General features: G+C 47.8%; 1 protein-coding gene across 1 annotated transcript in view; it reads left to right on the top strand.

Moving 5' to 3' along the window:
* Nucleotides 1-15855, top strand: part of EEF2K (eukaryotic elongation factor 2 kinase) — a 64016-nt gene that overhangs the window by 25665 nt on the left and 22496 nt on the right. The window contains exons 3-7 of the mRNA XM_086692803.1: nucleotides 6540-6640; nucleotides 10020-10080; nucleotides 11451-11488; nucleotides 11850-12021; nucleotides 15671-15820. Of these exons, the coding sequence (XP_086548929.1) occupies nucleotides 6540-6640; nucleotides 10020-10080; nucleotides 11451-11488; nucleotides 11850-12021; nucleotides 15671-15820 (522 nt within the window). The remainder of the gene's footprint in view (nucleotides 1-6539; nucleotides 6641-10019; nucleotides 10081-11450; nucleotides 11489-11849; nucleotides 12022-15670; nucleotides 15821-15855) is intronic.

The following is a 15855-nucleotide window of genomic DNA, read 5'->3' as shown; positions in this document are numbered from 1 at the left end:
ATACCCCAGCCCCACTCCTGGCATATTCCAGGAAATTTGTTGTTGTTTGTTACTTTTGTTATGATTATATTTATTTTTATTTTGTACTCTCAGTCTTTGAGGAACCAAAGTTTTTTTCTGATCTCTAGGCAGGGTTATATTTTCCTTTTTAGGAAATCCCCTTGGCCTGCCCATTCTGTGTAAGATCACGCGCCAACAACTGAATTCAGATATTTTATTGTATTTTATTTTATTTTATTTTAATTTTATTTTTTTTGCATCTTTAGAACTAGAGAATGCTAGAGTTGGCAGGGCCTTAAGAATCACCTAACCCAGTGATCTTTGTTAACTTTGACTTGTAAGTGCAATACCTGAAGGGTATTCAATATGTTAATATTCTCGTAGTAAAAAAATGCAAACAACATAGGTAAACCTATCTCCCAGAGATAACCATTTTACATCATTTCGGTAGAAAACACTTTTCAGACCTCTTTTATGCACTTATATATAAAGATACACTTATGTGTATATGTACAGACACACACATCCTTAGAAATCCATAATGCTGGGGAGCCTTGTTGGCTCAGTTGGTTAAGCGTCTGACTCTTGATTTTGGCTCAGGTCATGATCTCACAGTTCATGGGATGGAGCCCTATGCTGACAGTGCTGAGCCTGCTTGACATTCTCTCTCTCCCCATCTCTCTGCGCCTCTGCACGTACACACTCTCTCTCAAAATAAGTAAATAAACTTAAAAAAAAAAATCCATAGTGCTGATTTGTGGGTTTCCTCCACAGTAAATGGTGTCATACTGCTTGCATTATTCAGCAACTTGCTTTTTACCTTCTAAACAATAAGTCGTAGATTTTGTCCATTCAGTATCTTAATCTGGTTTTTTTTAAGTTTATTTATTTTTTTTTTTAGTAATTCCTATACCCAACATGGAGCTTGAACCCACGACCCCTGAGATCAAGAGGTGCATGCTTTTCCGACTGAGCCAGCCAATCCCAATACCTTGATCTTCTTAATGGCCGCATACTAGTCTGCCAGGTGTATGGAATCATCCCCCTGTGGACAGGCAGGTTGTCGGCAATGCCTGAGCGTTATATAGCATTATAAGCACAGACCCATCTTTAGGGTACTCACCTGTGCACACCAGAGTAGGTGATCCACATGGCTGGGTCACAAGTCAGTGAAGGTACTGGCAGATGCCTCTCAAAGGTGGCAGTACCTGCTTCCACCCCCTCAGTGCCTGAGAGTACCCATTCCTCAGGCATCCACGAACACCTGTTTTTCTTAGCCTGATGGATAAAATAGTACACTGGTGATTTGCAGCTCATTACAGGGCTGTTGAACTGTAATCAGCATTACAACCTCAATGAGCCCCTATTTCTTTTCTTTTTTTTAAGATTTTTTTTCTTTTGAAAGAGAGAGTGTGCCTGTGCACGCGTTGGGGAGGGGCAGCGGGAGAGAGGAACAGAGGAACTGAAGTGGGCTCTGTGCTAACAGAAGAGAGCCTGATGTGGGGCTTGAACGCATGAACCATGAGATCATGACCTGAGCCGAAACCAAGAGTCAGAGGCTTAACCAACTGAGCCACCCAGGTGCCCCAGTGAGCCACTTGCTATTTCTTTTTTTTTTTATTAAAAAAAAAATTTTTTTTTAATGTTTATTTGTTCTTAAAGGAGAGAGAAAGTGAGTGGGGGAGGGGCAGAGAGAGAGGGAGACACAGAATCTGAAGCAGGCTCCAGGCTCTGAGCTGTCAGCACACAGCCCGATGCAGGGCTCGAACTCACGATCTGTGAGATCACGATCTGAGTGAAGTTGGTTGCCCAGCTGACTGAGCCACCCAGGCGCCCTGCCACTTGCTATTTCTGAAGAGAATGTGTCCACCCCAGGAAAAAAGTTGGCCACTAGGAGTCAAAACATTCTTCATTGTCTTTTGTAAACAAGGAAATGGAGGGGCGCCTGGGTGGCGCAGTCGGTTAAGCGTCCGACTTCAACCAGGTCACGATCTCACGGTCCGTGAGTTCGAGCCCCGCGTCGGGCTCTGGGCTGATGGCTCAGAGCCTGGAGCCTGTTTCCAATTCTGTGTCTCCCTCTCTCTCTGCCCCTCGCCCGTTCATGCTCTGTCTCTCTCTGTCCCAAAAATAAATAAACGTTGAAAAAAAAAAAACAAAAAAAAAAAACAAGGAAATGGAGGTTCCCCCAGTTAGTCAGCCATGGGTAGGAACCAGAGTCCAGGGAACAGAGCTTAGTACAAGACCTTTTATATTGTGCTTTTAAAAAAAAGTTAGTTGCACTAAACCCATCTGTTGCCAACAAGGTGTGGCGTGATTCTTTTCTGGGTTTGGAAAAAAAGGTCGTTTTGATCCTGTGAAATAACGTGCCCTCAAATTCTGAAATACTTTTTTTCTAGACTGTTTTTTCAGTTGGAGCCATAGCCTCTAACCAGGAGGAAATTTTTTTTAATTCTTGTTTATTTTTGAGAGCGGCGGGAGGGGCAGAGAGAGAGGGAGACAGAGGATGTAAAGCAGCTCCGAGCCATCAGTGCAGAGCCCAATGTGGGGCTCGAACTCACAAACCACAAGATCATTGACCTGAGCCAAAGTGCCAAAGTTGGACGCTTAAACCGACTGAGCCACCAAGGTGCCCCCAGGAGATAGTTTCTGTTGATACTCCTCATTGAATGGAGAATTGGGGGAGCATTTGAGTCACCAGTTAAGAGAGGCGCAGTTGGAGAGGCATGTGTCGCAGGTAGGGAATGGGGCACTTGTCCAGACAGGCTCAGAACACTATAGGTTCCTTGACAGGCAGGGGTCAGAGTCTATCTCTTCTATTCACAGCAGCTGGAATATGAGAGGGACAGTGGCCCTTTTTTATTAACTACAGAGATTCAGGAACTGTTTTAATTACAAACATGTCTGCTGCTGGGTTATTTATAACAGGGAAGAATAGTAACAAGCTCAAAGTCTGACAGCAGAGATCCACAGGTGAATGGTTAAGTCAATAATGACAAACCCATACAATGGATTACTTAGCTGTTACAGCTAACTTGTAAATTCATGATGTCACGTTTGTGTTTAAAAATGTAAGTGACGTGCAGGGGGCTCCTGGGTGGCTTAGTCGGTTGGGCGTCGGACTTTGGCTCAGGTCATGATCTTGCGGTTCATGAGTTCCAGCCCTGCATCAGGCTCTGTGCTGACAGCTCAGAGCCTGGAGCCTGCTTCGGAGTCTGTGTGTGTGTGTGTGTGTCTCTCTCTGCCCCTCCCCTGCTCACACTCTGTCTTTTACTATCTGCCTCAGAAAAAAATAAACATGAAAAAAAAATTTTTAATGTAAGTGATGTGTCCTCAGCCTCTTGGAGTATAATTTTGGAGAAACTTTTTGGAGGAGAACTCCAAACTTGTACGTTTTAAACGTGATCCAGCAATTACACTTCCAAGAAATATGTCCTACTGAGATCTTGCACAATCGCATAAAGATTTAGATGCGAGGGTGTTCACTTCAGGACTGTCTGTACTAGGAATTATTGGAGAGAATACAAATATCCACCCACTGAGGTTCGAGAAATATCTTAAGGTACATTTATACATTATATGTCTTAGAACTATAGAAGGGAAATGGGGTCAACCGAGCCTGCCTGTACACATGGCATGGAAAGACGTCCAAGGCCCTGTGGTAAGTGGAGAAAAGTAAGGTGCAGAACAGAACAGGAGGCCCTGACCCGATGCTAAATTCATGTGTTAACAAATGCGTCAGAACAAACTTGCAGACTGTCTACATCAGCTGTCAACTGTGGTTTTCAGAGCAACAGGTCAGAAAGAACTTCCACTTTCTACTTCACATTCTGTAGTCCCTGCGGTTTTTTACAGTAAGCAGATCAGACATTTGGAATCCAGAAGATAATCCAGATCACTAGATAAAGTACCATGTCTCATTGGCCCACTCTCCTGAAAGGCTGTAAATTGTGTTTACAGTGTGATTCCAGTCTTACAAAACATGCATGGGAAGGATCTGGAAAAGAACACATCTGAAGCATTGACGATCGTTGCTCTGGGTGGGCGACATGTGGTAGATTGGAATTTTGTCTTCTCTGTTTTCTAACGTTTTTGTTAAGCATGAGTTAGCTTCCAAATTGGAAGAAAGAAATTCTGGCCTTGATTTTTGGACTTTGCAGAGAGGGAGCCCTGGCCTGTTCGGCCCGTGTGTGTGTGTGTGTGTGTGTGTGCGCACACATGTGTGCGCCTTTCTCCTCAGAGCAGGATCCCAGCCATGAGGCTCAGGCCGGGGCCATGCTTGGGGTGTTGTCCTGTTTGGGCCTGAGTCCATGGGATGCTGAGCTGGTCCCAGTGGCTGAGGGGTACTGACGGTGGGTGAGGAAATCTAGAGTTGCTGTTCCACACCCAGTGTTCAGCCCACCATCCAGCACCCTCCCTGTGGCTCAGGCCTCTGGCCTGGGAAGGAGTTTTGGTCTCACCGATTCGTAAAGAGGCTGCAGGGCAGAGCTTCAGTTTCTTCAGAGAAAGAGGGAGAAGGGATTGCTACCCAGTGTGGGTGGAGGAGTGTTTGGAAGAGACAGGAAAGGATTCCACCTTGGGATTATAAAAGCAGTAAAATGAGCTTTTTACTATTATTTTTTTTATTTTATTTTTTTTTTTTTATTTTTTTTTTTCAACGTTTTTTATTTATTTTTGGGACAGAGAGAAACAGAGCATGAACGGGGGAGGGGCAGAGAGAGAGGGAGACACAGAATCGGAAACAGGCTCCAGGCTCCGAGCCATCAGCCCAGAGCCTGACGCGGGGCTCGAACTCACGGACCGCGAGACCGTGACCCGGCTGAAGTCGGACGCTTAACCGACTGCGCCACCCAGGCGCCCCTACTATTATTTTTTAAAGTAATCTCTACACCCAGTGTGGGGCTCAAACCCACAACCCCTGAGATCAAGACTCGCACGCTGTACTGACTGAGCCAGCCAGGTGCCCATAAAATGAGGTTTTTAAAACAAAAAACAAGGGGTGCCTGGGTGGCTCAGTTGGTTAAGCGTCTGACTTTGGCACAGGTCATGACCTCACAGTTCGTGGGTTTGAACCCCATGTCAGGCTCTGTGCTGACAACTCAGAGCCTGGAACCTGCTTTAGATTCTGTGTGACCCTCTCTCTCTGCCCCTCCCCCACTTGCACTATCTCTCTCTCTCTCTCTCAAAAAATAAGTAAACTTTTTTTTAAATTAAAAATAATAAAACAAAAAACAGGGTTGTGTCATGATACTGTTGAGAATCAGCCTTATCTCCGTAATATCATCCTTCCCAGTGAGTACCCAAAAACCCTGTTTTTCGACAGGTTTTAAAAGTTTGGGGGGACATTTTTGGTCCCCACAATGATTTAGGGGCACTAAGGCACTGAGTAGGTGGAGGGCATGGATGGTATAAGTTTGAAATGGGCAGAACAGTTCTGTGCAATGAATTTTCCTGCATCCCCAGGACCTTGGAATGTCTCATGGGAATCTGTCTGAGCCCAGAACTTAGCACAATGTTTACGTAAAGGCAACATATCTTTGGCATGGTTGGAGATATTCTGAGTTTAGGAAGGTTATGTTGTCTATGATTTTCCTTTAGGGTGGTAAAATGGGGCATATTTATGATTTATACAATATTTATAAAAAGGTGACGTTGGCCCTGATAGGGTCCACGATTCCCACCAGTAGGTAAGTGCACTCACTTGGAAGGGCTGTTGAGCATTTTAAGTGGATAAAACCAAAATACATTTAACCAGTCCCCACGGATGGACATTTGGGTTGGATTTGGTTTTGCACACAGTGACGCTTTGTATATATACGTTTGCAGGTTTGTGTTTGTATTTCTCTAGGACACATTTCTCGATGTAAAATTTCTGGGTCAGAATAAAGGAATTCATAGTTTTTCATCTCAGTACATTGCCAGGTTGCCTTAAGAAGACGTTTAGGCCATTAACCGTTTGTGAGGGCACCTGTTTCCCCTACATACTGGCCCGCACTAATTATTAGCAGCAATTAAAATGCTTGCCAGTCAAACAAGGGGGGAGAAGGGGATTGGTGTCTTATTTTTATTTTCAACTTTTTGGTTGCAGGTGAAGCAGTGTGTGTTTTCCTCTGTGTATTGTGTTTCTTCTTTGGTTTCATGGTTAAGATATGTTACTTCTCGGGTGCCTGAGTAGCTCGGTTGGTTAAGTATCTGACTCTTGATTTCAGCTCAGGTCATGATCTCATGGTTCATGAGATTGAGCCCTGTGTTGGACTCTGTGCCTGCTTAGGATTCTCTCTCTCTCTCTCAAAATAAATAAACTTAATAAAAAAAAAAAGATATGTCACTTCTGCCCACAGGAAGGCCATGCCCGCTTGAGAAAAAATAGGGTCTTTTGGGAACTTGGTTCCCAAAGGATGATAGCTGGGAGTACTTCTCTCTCACTGATGCTGTCCGCCTCCCCAGAGGTGGGAGACACCTAGGAAATCACAGGGTGGGAGGTGGCTAGACAGCCCTGCCCCAGAAGGCCCTGGTCTAACACTTCCCTTTGCCTTTTGCAGGAAGCTTGGAAGCATGCAATTGAGAAGGCCAAGCACATGCCTGACCCCTGGGCTGAGTTCCACCTGGAGGATATTGCCACAGAATGTGCCACACGTCACAGGTTGGCAGCTCGTCTGGGTGTGTTCTATGGCCCCAGGCCTCAAGGAGTCCTTAGGGGTATGGGTCCTGCTTCTGCTCATAATCAGTGAGGCCTACATACCCTTGGAGGTCAAGGAAAAGGGCATAATGATAGTATCTGCCAATATTTGAGCATTTATGCGTGCTTATGGCGCTGTGCATTATCTCATCTCCTCTTCAGTGTGGTCCTGTGATATATATATTTGTCAGGCAAGGCTGAACGTGCTGCTGTAACAAATATGTCCGGAGCTCAATGCAGCAAAGGTGTACTTCTCACTTGAGTAAAGCTGGGTGAGAGCTCCGGGACCCTGGGGCTGCTCAGGGATCCAGGCGACTCCCGTCTTGTGGTTCCACTGCCCCAGCACGTGGTCCCTACAGTTGCCACCAAAGGGAAGGAGAATGCATGGAAATAGCATGCCAGCTTTTTGATGACTTGGTCCCAGGAAGATTAACAAAATAGAGCTATGAGCATATAGATTTCCTATTTGAAAAGTCAGGGGGAGAGAAGAGTTATTTCTGGGGGTATCAAGAAGAAAGAAAATAGCAAAAACCACAGACTACCACCAGATAACTATGACAACAGTAGCCCTTATGTATCGAATCCATGTGACAGGCACTGGTTGAAGTCCTCTATATGTATTTACTTATAAAAAAGCCTGGAATATGAATCATGTCAAGCATTTGGGACTACACTGAGAATCTGATGAGAGCCATCTCAGAAAGTTGCACACATATGTCTAATTTTGTTCATAATATTAGAGGGCCCTGGACCTGCCCTGAAGCCCGGCTCCCCACCCCACCCCATCCCGTGACCTCTGTGGACCTCTCCAGTCTGAATCCTCTAAGCCAACACCCTGACTTCCCATAATTTTCCCAGGGGAAATAGAGGTTTGCCCAGGGTCACCTAGGTAGTTAATAAGCTAACTTTCTGACTCTCAGTTCAGTGTCTTTCAGTTAGTCAGAACACTGTTTCAAATGTAGGTGACAGAAACCCAATTCACAGCATTAAGCATGGGAGGGGATGTTTGGCTCATGCATGTGGACTTCGGGCATGGCTGGTTCCAGATGCTCTAAGGATGCGTTGCACTTTGACCTCAGATAGACTTTCTTATATCAGTGGAACAGATATTCCCTGAGAGCCTCACATTTCATTTTACCCAACAGAAGAGCATCTTTTCTTTCGTGAATTTTTTTAAACAAAAGTTCCATAATGGAATGCCATTGGCCTGGCTTTGGTTATATGGCCTTCCCTGAACCAGTCTTGTGCCAGGGAGCTTTGCTCTGATTCTGATATGTCTAGATCACATACCACACAGGCAGGCAGAAACAACGTAGCCCTTTATGTCTTTCTGTACCGTGTCCCTGCTCCCACCCTGTGAGGAGATGGCTCTGAGCCTGGCATGCCCTTCCTCCCCACCACTGGAGGCCCACTTCCTATCAGGCACTGGGGGCTGTGCTGGCAGCCAAGGTCAGCATTGTGGAGACCCTAGTAGGGCAGGGTATGGACTCTGTTCCTCCCTGCCTATAAGGCCAGTGGTGACTGGTTGGTGACACATAGCCTCCAGGCTGAAGACACCAGGCGACCCAGGGAAACCCCTGGGAACACAGGCCGCACATGCTGGGCCGGCTCTGTGTGTCCCAGAGCTCCTTGGGGACCAGGGACCAGGCCAAACTGTTTGTTTCCTAACTGAAGTGACTGCCGGCAGAGGGAGCTCAGGCATTGATGGCTGGAGTCTCTGGGCAGTTTCTAAACTGGAAGGCTTCCTCCCCTATTCCTGGTTTTTCAAGAGTACTGGTGCAGGCTACCTCTTTACTGGGACAGATTCCCTGTTCACTCCGGCCGGTTAAGAGCAGGGTTCCAGCTGAAACTGACCTGGGTCTGATCCTGGCTCTCTGGCAAGTTCCTCACCTCTCTGAGCCTCGGTTTCCCCACCTGGAAAATGGGCACAATAATTGTGCCAATCTCACAGAGGTGCTGCAGAGTTTAATTGAAGAGATCTGTTTAAACGCCCCACAGATAGTGAATGCTCAGTGAACTTTGAACAACTCTGACCTTTATGCCGTCAATGGTTGTGAAGGACAAATGAGATCCTTCTGACATCCCATATCTCCCCTCTCCCTCAACTTCTGGGTGCCTCTCAGCCTTCAGTGCTTTTTTTTTTTTTTTTTTTTTTAAGTCTACTTATCTATTTTTGAGAGAGAGAAAGAAAGAGTATGAGCCAGGGAAGGGCAGAGAGAGAGGGAGAGAGAATCCCAAGCCTGCCCCTCACTGAACACAGCCCCCTCATGCGGGGCTCGAACTCACGAACTGTGAGCTCATGACCAAAGCCGAAATCAAGAGTCAGATGCTTAACCAACTGAGCCACCCTGGCACCCTCAGTCTTCAGTCTTATTTGGAAGTGAGAGTAGACTGTTTCCTTTTCCTTGGTCTCTACACAGTAGTAGTAATAATCGTTATTTATTGGGCACGGTACTTGCCGTGGACGGGTTGCAAGTAAGTTGCAGCTCTAGACAGCATCCCTTCCCCCAGCTCCAGGAGAGGTTACCTGCCAGGCTTGTCTTTCCCCATGGAGGTTTCAGGCTCTGAGAAGCCTGTTCTCTCCGAGTCTGTCCTGATGAAGGGTGGGCCAGGGAGGCCTCTGCTAGAGCTAAGAATACCTCAGCCCTAAGGGGAGGTTTTAGAATTTAGGGGTTTACTGAGCTGAGGAGCTCTCTACCAGGCAAATCTATTTGAGGCCCAGCCAGGCCCAGGGGCAGGTTTGCTGCGGGAAAGAGGATTCCTGAAAAAGGAGAGATGAAAATGTTCGAGAATCTTCTCTGTCTCTGCCGTGGGTGTCCTCCTGCAGCTTCCCCACCCCAACACACACACACACACACACACACACACACACACACACACACACACCCGTGCCTATACCGGGACACAGGCCCAGCTACCTGGCTGAGCCTCACACAAGTGTCGTCAAGATCAAGGGCACTTCCTGTCCTGGAACACGCCATTTGTTGTGTAGACGGGCTAAAACAAGGATATTTATTTTTTCTGTCATTTCATCCAACATGCATTTATTAAGGCTCCACCTGCACCAGGCCCTGCAGTAAAGAAAATGGACATGGACCTGCCTTTGGGGAGTTACAGTCCAGCAGGGGAGCCAGATGGGGAACGAGCCCACCCACAGCACAAAAAGTGCCCAGCAACACATTGGAGAGAAAAGGGAAGAAGGGCCACCGGGAGGCCAAAGGGAGGGCGTCCACAGACCCGACCTAGGAGGTCAGCTGGGCCTATGGGTTAAGTGGTCTTGATCCCAAGACCAGTAATAGGATCATGTGACAAACGCTGTGCCCTGGGGTGGCTCTCTCTGCAGGTACAATGCTGTCACTGGGGAGTGGCTACAAGATGAAGTTCTGATCAAGATGGCATCTCAGGTGAGCCGTCCCCATCCCAGTGACGACAGGGTTGAGTGGGGATTCTTCGTGAGTGGACTTCTGTCCCTGTTCCCTCCCCTTTACACTCACTATTGTTTTTACTTCGGGGCATTCTTTATATTGTTGTGTACTTATTTCATTTTTTATAACAGTTTCATTGAGATAGAATTCACACACTATGCTGCATACCCACTTTAAAGTGTATGGTTCAGTGGTTTATATAATATAGTCACAGAGTTATCCAGCCATCACCACGATCGATTCCAGAACATTTCACCATCTCTAAAAGAAACCCTGTGCTTACCCAACAGCAGCCAGCCCCCTATCCCTTCAGCTCCCCCAGCCCTGGGCAACCACTAATCTGCTCTCATCTCTGTAGAATTAACCTATTCTGGACATTTTATATATTGATCATATATCAAAAGACGATCCTTGGCACTCTTGTCGAAAATCAGTTGACTGTAGATGTGTATGTCAGTTTTCGGAAATTACAGGCCACCACCTAAACCTAAGCTGTAAAAAGTGGCTTGCAATCATCCTTTGTTGGGGGGGGGGGGTGTAAAAAAAAAGGAATAGACTAGAAAATAGAGCACTTCCTCCATTGTCAGGGGGAGGATGGTTTTGCAAAACTGTTTTTAGTGTATTACACACTCAGGAAAGGGTAAGGCTTGATGAGTTTCACAAAGTGAACACAGCACATAACGAGCAGCCCCCTGAAGCCCACCTGCACCCCAGTCACTACTCCTTTACCCCAACGGTGAGCACCAATCCCGAACCTATCTCCCTGGATTCGTTTCACGTATTTGTGTATTTCCTATAAATGGAGCCACGCAGGGTGTATTCTTTTGAATGTGGCTTCTTCTGCTCAGCATTTCATCTGTGATGTTCGTACATGTTTTGGCCAGCTCTATGTTTCATAGAATAGTAGAAGAGAACAATAGAATATATTCATTCTCGTCGCCTGTAGTATTCCATCAAGTAGGGTAGACCTGATGGGTTTATCCATTACACTGTTAATGGACATTTAGGTTGTTTCCACTCTTTTCCTGGTACAGAAAACAGAAAAGCAGGGCTGCAAAAAATTCTTTAACGTGCATTGTCTCCCGCATAACGTCTTCACCCCCTGGGGGTTCTTCCCCTCATTGAGGGTAGGAGGAGGGTGGCCTTGTCACCCCCGAAGCCTCCAGGCTGAAAGTTCAGTCGGGCGTTAGTGCTGGGGTGAAGGAGGGAGGGCCCAGGGATTTTAGGATTGAGATGAGGTCCAGGCATTCATTTGGTGGGTGATGTCCAAGGGGAAAATCTCTTCCTGACTCAGGATTGCTTCTGGGTGGGGCATGGGGACTGATAACCCTCTGTGTGGTGTCTTTCAGCCCTTTGGCCGAGGAGCTATGAGGGAGTGCTTCAGGACGTAAGTGACTCAGCCTGGTTCTTGGGGCCCTGCCCGAATTCCCTCAGGGTCCTAAGAGCAGGGGCAATGCAACAGTTCTGGCTGAGAAACTGAGACAGTGGCCTGTGCTTTTTATAGGCCAAGCCTCTCTGCTCTCCCTTGGACCACATGATGGGCCTGGCTATGGGGATGGTCTCGGGGAGGACATGGAATACCCCACTAACCTCTGCTCTGGTGTTTGGAGGCCAAAAGATGTGGGATAAGAGACCTTTAACAATGTCCCTTGGTCCCCTTCCCAGCTCTTTGAAGGGTGCTGTGAGTCAGGCTGGGTCCCTGGTGAACCCAGGTGCCCAGGTGGGTCCTCTGCTGCCTCTCCTCCCAGGAAGAAGCTCTCCAACTTCCTGCACACCCAGCAGTGGAAGGGGGCCTCCAACTACGTGGCAAAGCGCTACATCGAATCTGTGGACAGGGACGTGTACTTCGAGGATGTGCGTCTACAGATGGAGGCCAAGCTCTGGGGAGAGGAGTATAATCGGCACAAGCCCCCCAAGCAGGTATGTGACAGCCCTACCTGCCACCTTCCCACACAAGGCAGCCGGAGACAGTGACTGGAGACCAGGGCAACAGTGGTACCAGTCACAGGTTCCCTTCATGGTTTTGGTGGTGTTGTTGTTTTGTTTAAAAAATTTTTTTTTAATGTTTATTTATTTTTGAGAGAGAGAGAGAGAGAGACAGCATGAGTAGGGACAGAGAGAGAGAGAGGGAGACACAAAATCCGAGGCAGGCTCTGAGCTGTCAGTGCAGAGCCCACCGTGGGGCTTAAACTCACGAACTGTGAGATCATGACCTGAGCTGAAGTCAGAGGCTCAACCGACTGAGCCATCCAGGTGCCCCTCCCTTTATGGTTTTAACAGTAGCTAATAATGATCATCATTTATTGAGCATGCTGGGCCAAGTACGCTGTATGCAGACTCATTTATTCCTAAAACCAGAGCATGGAGGTTATTTGAGATTAAAATGCTTTTATCCCATTTACAAATGGGATCCGTTAGTCAGGATTTTTGTTTGCATGTGTTAGAAACCCACTCAAATGGGTTTAATCCAAAAAAGGAAGTTTTGGCTTTATGTATGTAACTGAGAAATAGGGCTGGCCACAGGTGTGGCTGGATCCAGGACCCAATAGGATATTGAGAATCTCCTCCATCTCTAGCCTTGGTGTTCTTCCGTGTGACATCACTCACAGGCAGCTTCTGTTTGTAGTGATGTGTCGGCCACTAGCAGCTGCAGGCTCACTTTCTGTCTTCTCAGAAACCTTGGTGGGATATGACAACACTTGTTTTTGCAGAAGTTCCACTAAGTCTCAGAACTGGGTTTCATTGGCTCTGATTAGGTCAGGTGCCTATTGCTGAGCCAATCACAATGGTCAGGGGAGGGAATATGCAGATTGGGGAGGCATGAGCCATGTGCTCATCCATAGAGGCAGCAGTGTGGGTCCTTCCCCTAGACTATGTAGACTGAGGCTGGTGGCTCCTAAGAAAAAGTAGAAGGAGGGGAGAATGGATAGCATGTCTGCCCCTGGGGAGCCCCAGGCTCAAAGAGATTAAGTGACCTGTGCAAATGGTCAGGAATGGAGCCAGGGCTCAAATCCAGGCTTTCCAAGCCCCTGCCCATTTGGCTCCTTCACTGGAGCCCCCAGGGTGTTTACTGACCCCAGGCCTAGCAGAATTTCCTGTTGCCTATGGGCATTTGAGGAAATAGCGCTCTGTGCCTCTGCCCTGCCTAATTCGCAGCTCAGCTCTCCCGTTGTTTGAACACCTGCTAGACACAGGACACTATCTCCTGGGAGCTTTGGGAGAGCTGCACTTCCAAGAATCCAGCAGAATTTATTGAGTGCCTGCTGTTTGCAGGGCCCTTGATTAAGCACACTTGGGGTAGACACAAGAAACCACAGTCCCCACCCACGGGGGCTGTGACCACCTCACTGCATGCCATCCTGGCCTCCTTTCTCTTCCTTCCTAAGCTTGTTCCTGCCTCAGGACCTTTGCTCTGACTGTGCCCCCGGCCTGCATCATTGTATCCCCCACCCCTCCATCCTTGCATGATGAGCTCCTTCTCCTAGTTCAAGTCTCAGCTCATATGTCACCTGCTCAGTGAGGCTGCCCCAGGACATCCTGAATGAAGTAGCCCTTCCTCTGCTGTCTCCCTCTGTCACATCATTCTGTTTGTTTTGGTTCCTTTTATTGGGAGCAGTTGGCGCCATCTGAAAGAGTCTTGTTTCTGTAGTTAATATTTTGGTTGCCTCTCTCCCCCAAGGACACGGATGTTACCTGTCTTATTTACTCTGTATCACAGTCCCTAGGGGGTCACTAAACAATGTGGTTGTTTGAAATGATAAGGGAGAAGGATGTAGTTGTTTGAGAAGGAACAGGCTGTTCCCTCCCGGCCACATCCCTGTAGTGAGCCCACTGGCCAAGCAGGTGGCCTTGCCATAGACTTCCTTGTAGGGATGGAGCCAGCATTTGGGGTGAGAACCTCTGAGAACCATCTGCTCCTTCCCTTTCGGCTGGTTCTCAGAACTGAGGCCAAGTTTAGGGCAACACTCAGCTCAGGGCCTCTTCAGCCTCTGCAGCTGTTGTCTGCCTGTCTAGCGACTCAGCCAAACGTTTCCTTGGATGGTTGTTTCCTTGGGAAACCCAGACCTGGATCCTTCTACGGTGGGTGTCATTGTGGGGGATGGGGAGCCATGGGGAGTCAGTGTCTCAGGTCTTACCAACCTCACTTTATAAACAATTCACAAGACTTACACGTTTCCTTCCCAATATTAGACATGTGCTTGTTAAAAGAAATTCGGCAAGGAATGTGTATAATTCCCCATTGCAAGGAGAGAACCACTGGGTATAGTTTGGTGTTTATTGCTCTAGAGTTATGTCTACTGGTAATGATAACATCAGCAAACGTTGACAGACTCTTTCACGTATCAGCAGATTTCATTCTCACGCTACGTGTGAGATCCCATTCCACAGGTGAGAAAACTGAGTTGATGAACTGACTTGCCCATGTTCACAGTATTAGTGTGAGACACCTGCTTAGTTGCTTAGCATACAGACCCACAAATGTGTAGTAAGGCAAAATGGTTTCTTTCTCATCTGATGGTCCCATTTTGGTGGGGGGCTCAGGGTGGGCTGGTGCCTCACTTCTTTAAGTCATCCAGAAGCCTGGTTCCTTCTGTCTTGTTTTTCTGCCTTACCCCAGGGTGTGGCCCTGGAGCACATGGCCAGGTCGGCCTCACTGGGAGATGTCCACTCTATAGCCTCAGGAAGGCCAGAGGAGGAGGGACAGGCTGGGGTTACATCATCACTACTGCTCAATTCCCATTGGATGAGCTTGGTCACATGGCCACACCTAGCTGCAAGGGAAGCCAAGTGATGTCATTCCTCCTGGACGGCTGTGCATTGTGTTGGAACTCAGTTGGGGGCTGTCTTAGTCCCTTTGTGCTGCTCTAACAGAACTTTTTTATTTTAAGTTTATTTATTTTGAGAGAGCATGAGCGGGGGGAGGAGCAGAGAGAGAGGGAGAAAGAGAATCTTAAGTAGGCTCCACACTGCCAGCTTGGAGCCAGACATGGGGCTTGATCCCACAAACCTCGAGATCATGACCTGAGCTGAAACTGACTGAGGTTGCTCAACTGACTGAGCCGCCCAGGCTTCCCCGGACTGGGCAACTTACAAATGACAGAAATTTATTGCTTGCAATTTTGGAGGCTGGGAAGTCCAAAACCAAGGTGCCAGCCTGGTCACATTCTGGTGAAGTCCTCTCCTGGTTCATAGCCGGTGCCTTCTTGTTGTGGCCTCACATGGCGGAAGTAGCGAAGGAGCCCTGTGGTCACTTTTATTGGGACACCAGTCCCGTTCATGAAGGCTTCTCACTCATGACCTGATCCCCTCCCAAGGGCCCCGCCGAATAGCATCACCTTTGAGGGTTAGGACTTGAACATATGAATTTGGGGGAGACGAAGTTAAGCCATCACAGGGCTTTTCATTCTCAAAAGAAAAGGGGACAGTGGATTCTGGGGACATTTGGCCTGCAGAGAGCTGCTGACTGATGGAGCCAGGATTGGAGCCCAGGCAGGCGGCTCCTCCCAAGCATTCTGTGTCGGAGGCACTTGCCACCTGGCTCCTGCCTGAGCTGCTCCCCTCCCACCAGGTGGACATCATGCAGATGTGCGTGGTGGAGCTGAAGGACAGACCGGGCAAGCCTCTCTTCCACCTGGAGCACTATATCGAGGGCAAGTACATCAAGTACAACTCCAACTCGGGCTTTGTGCGTGATGACAACATGCGCCTGACGCCACAGGTGAGGCCCCTGGAGGGGCGGGTCCCTGTGGGCAT

Source organism: Puma concolor, chromosome E3 (genome assembly GCF_028749965.1).
Source record: "Puma concolor isolate L17-30 chromosome E3, mPumCon1.1.hap2, whole genome shotgun sequence".
In the NCBI taxonomy this organism is placed as follows: Eukaryota; Metazoa; Chordata; class Mammalia; order Carnivora; family Felidae; genus Puma; species Puma concolor.
This window is presented reverse-complemented; position numbering and strand designations above follow the sequence as displayed.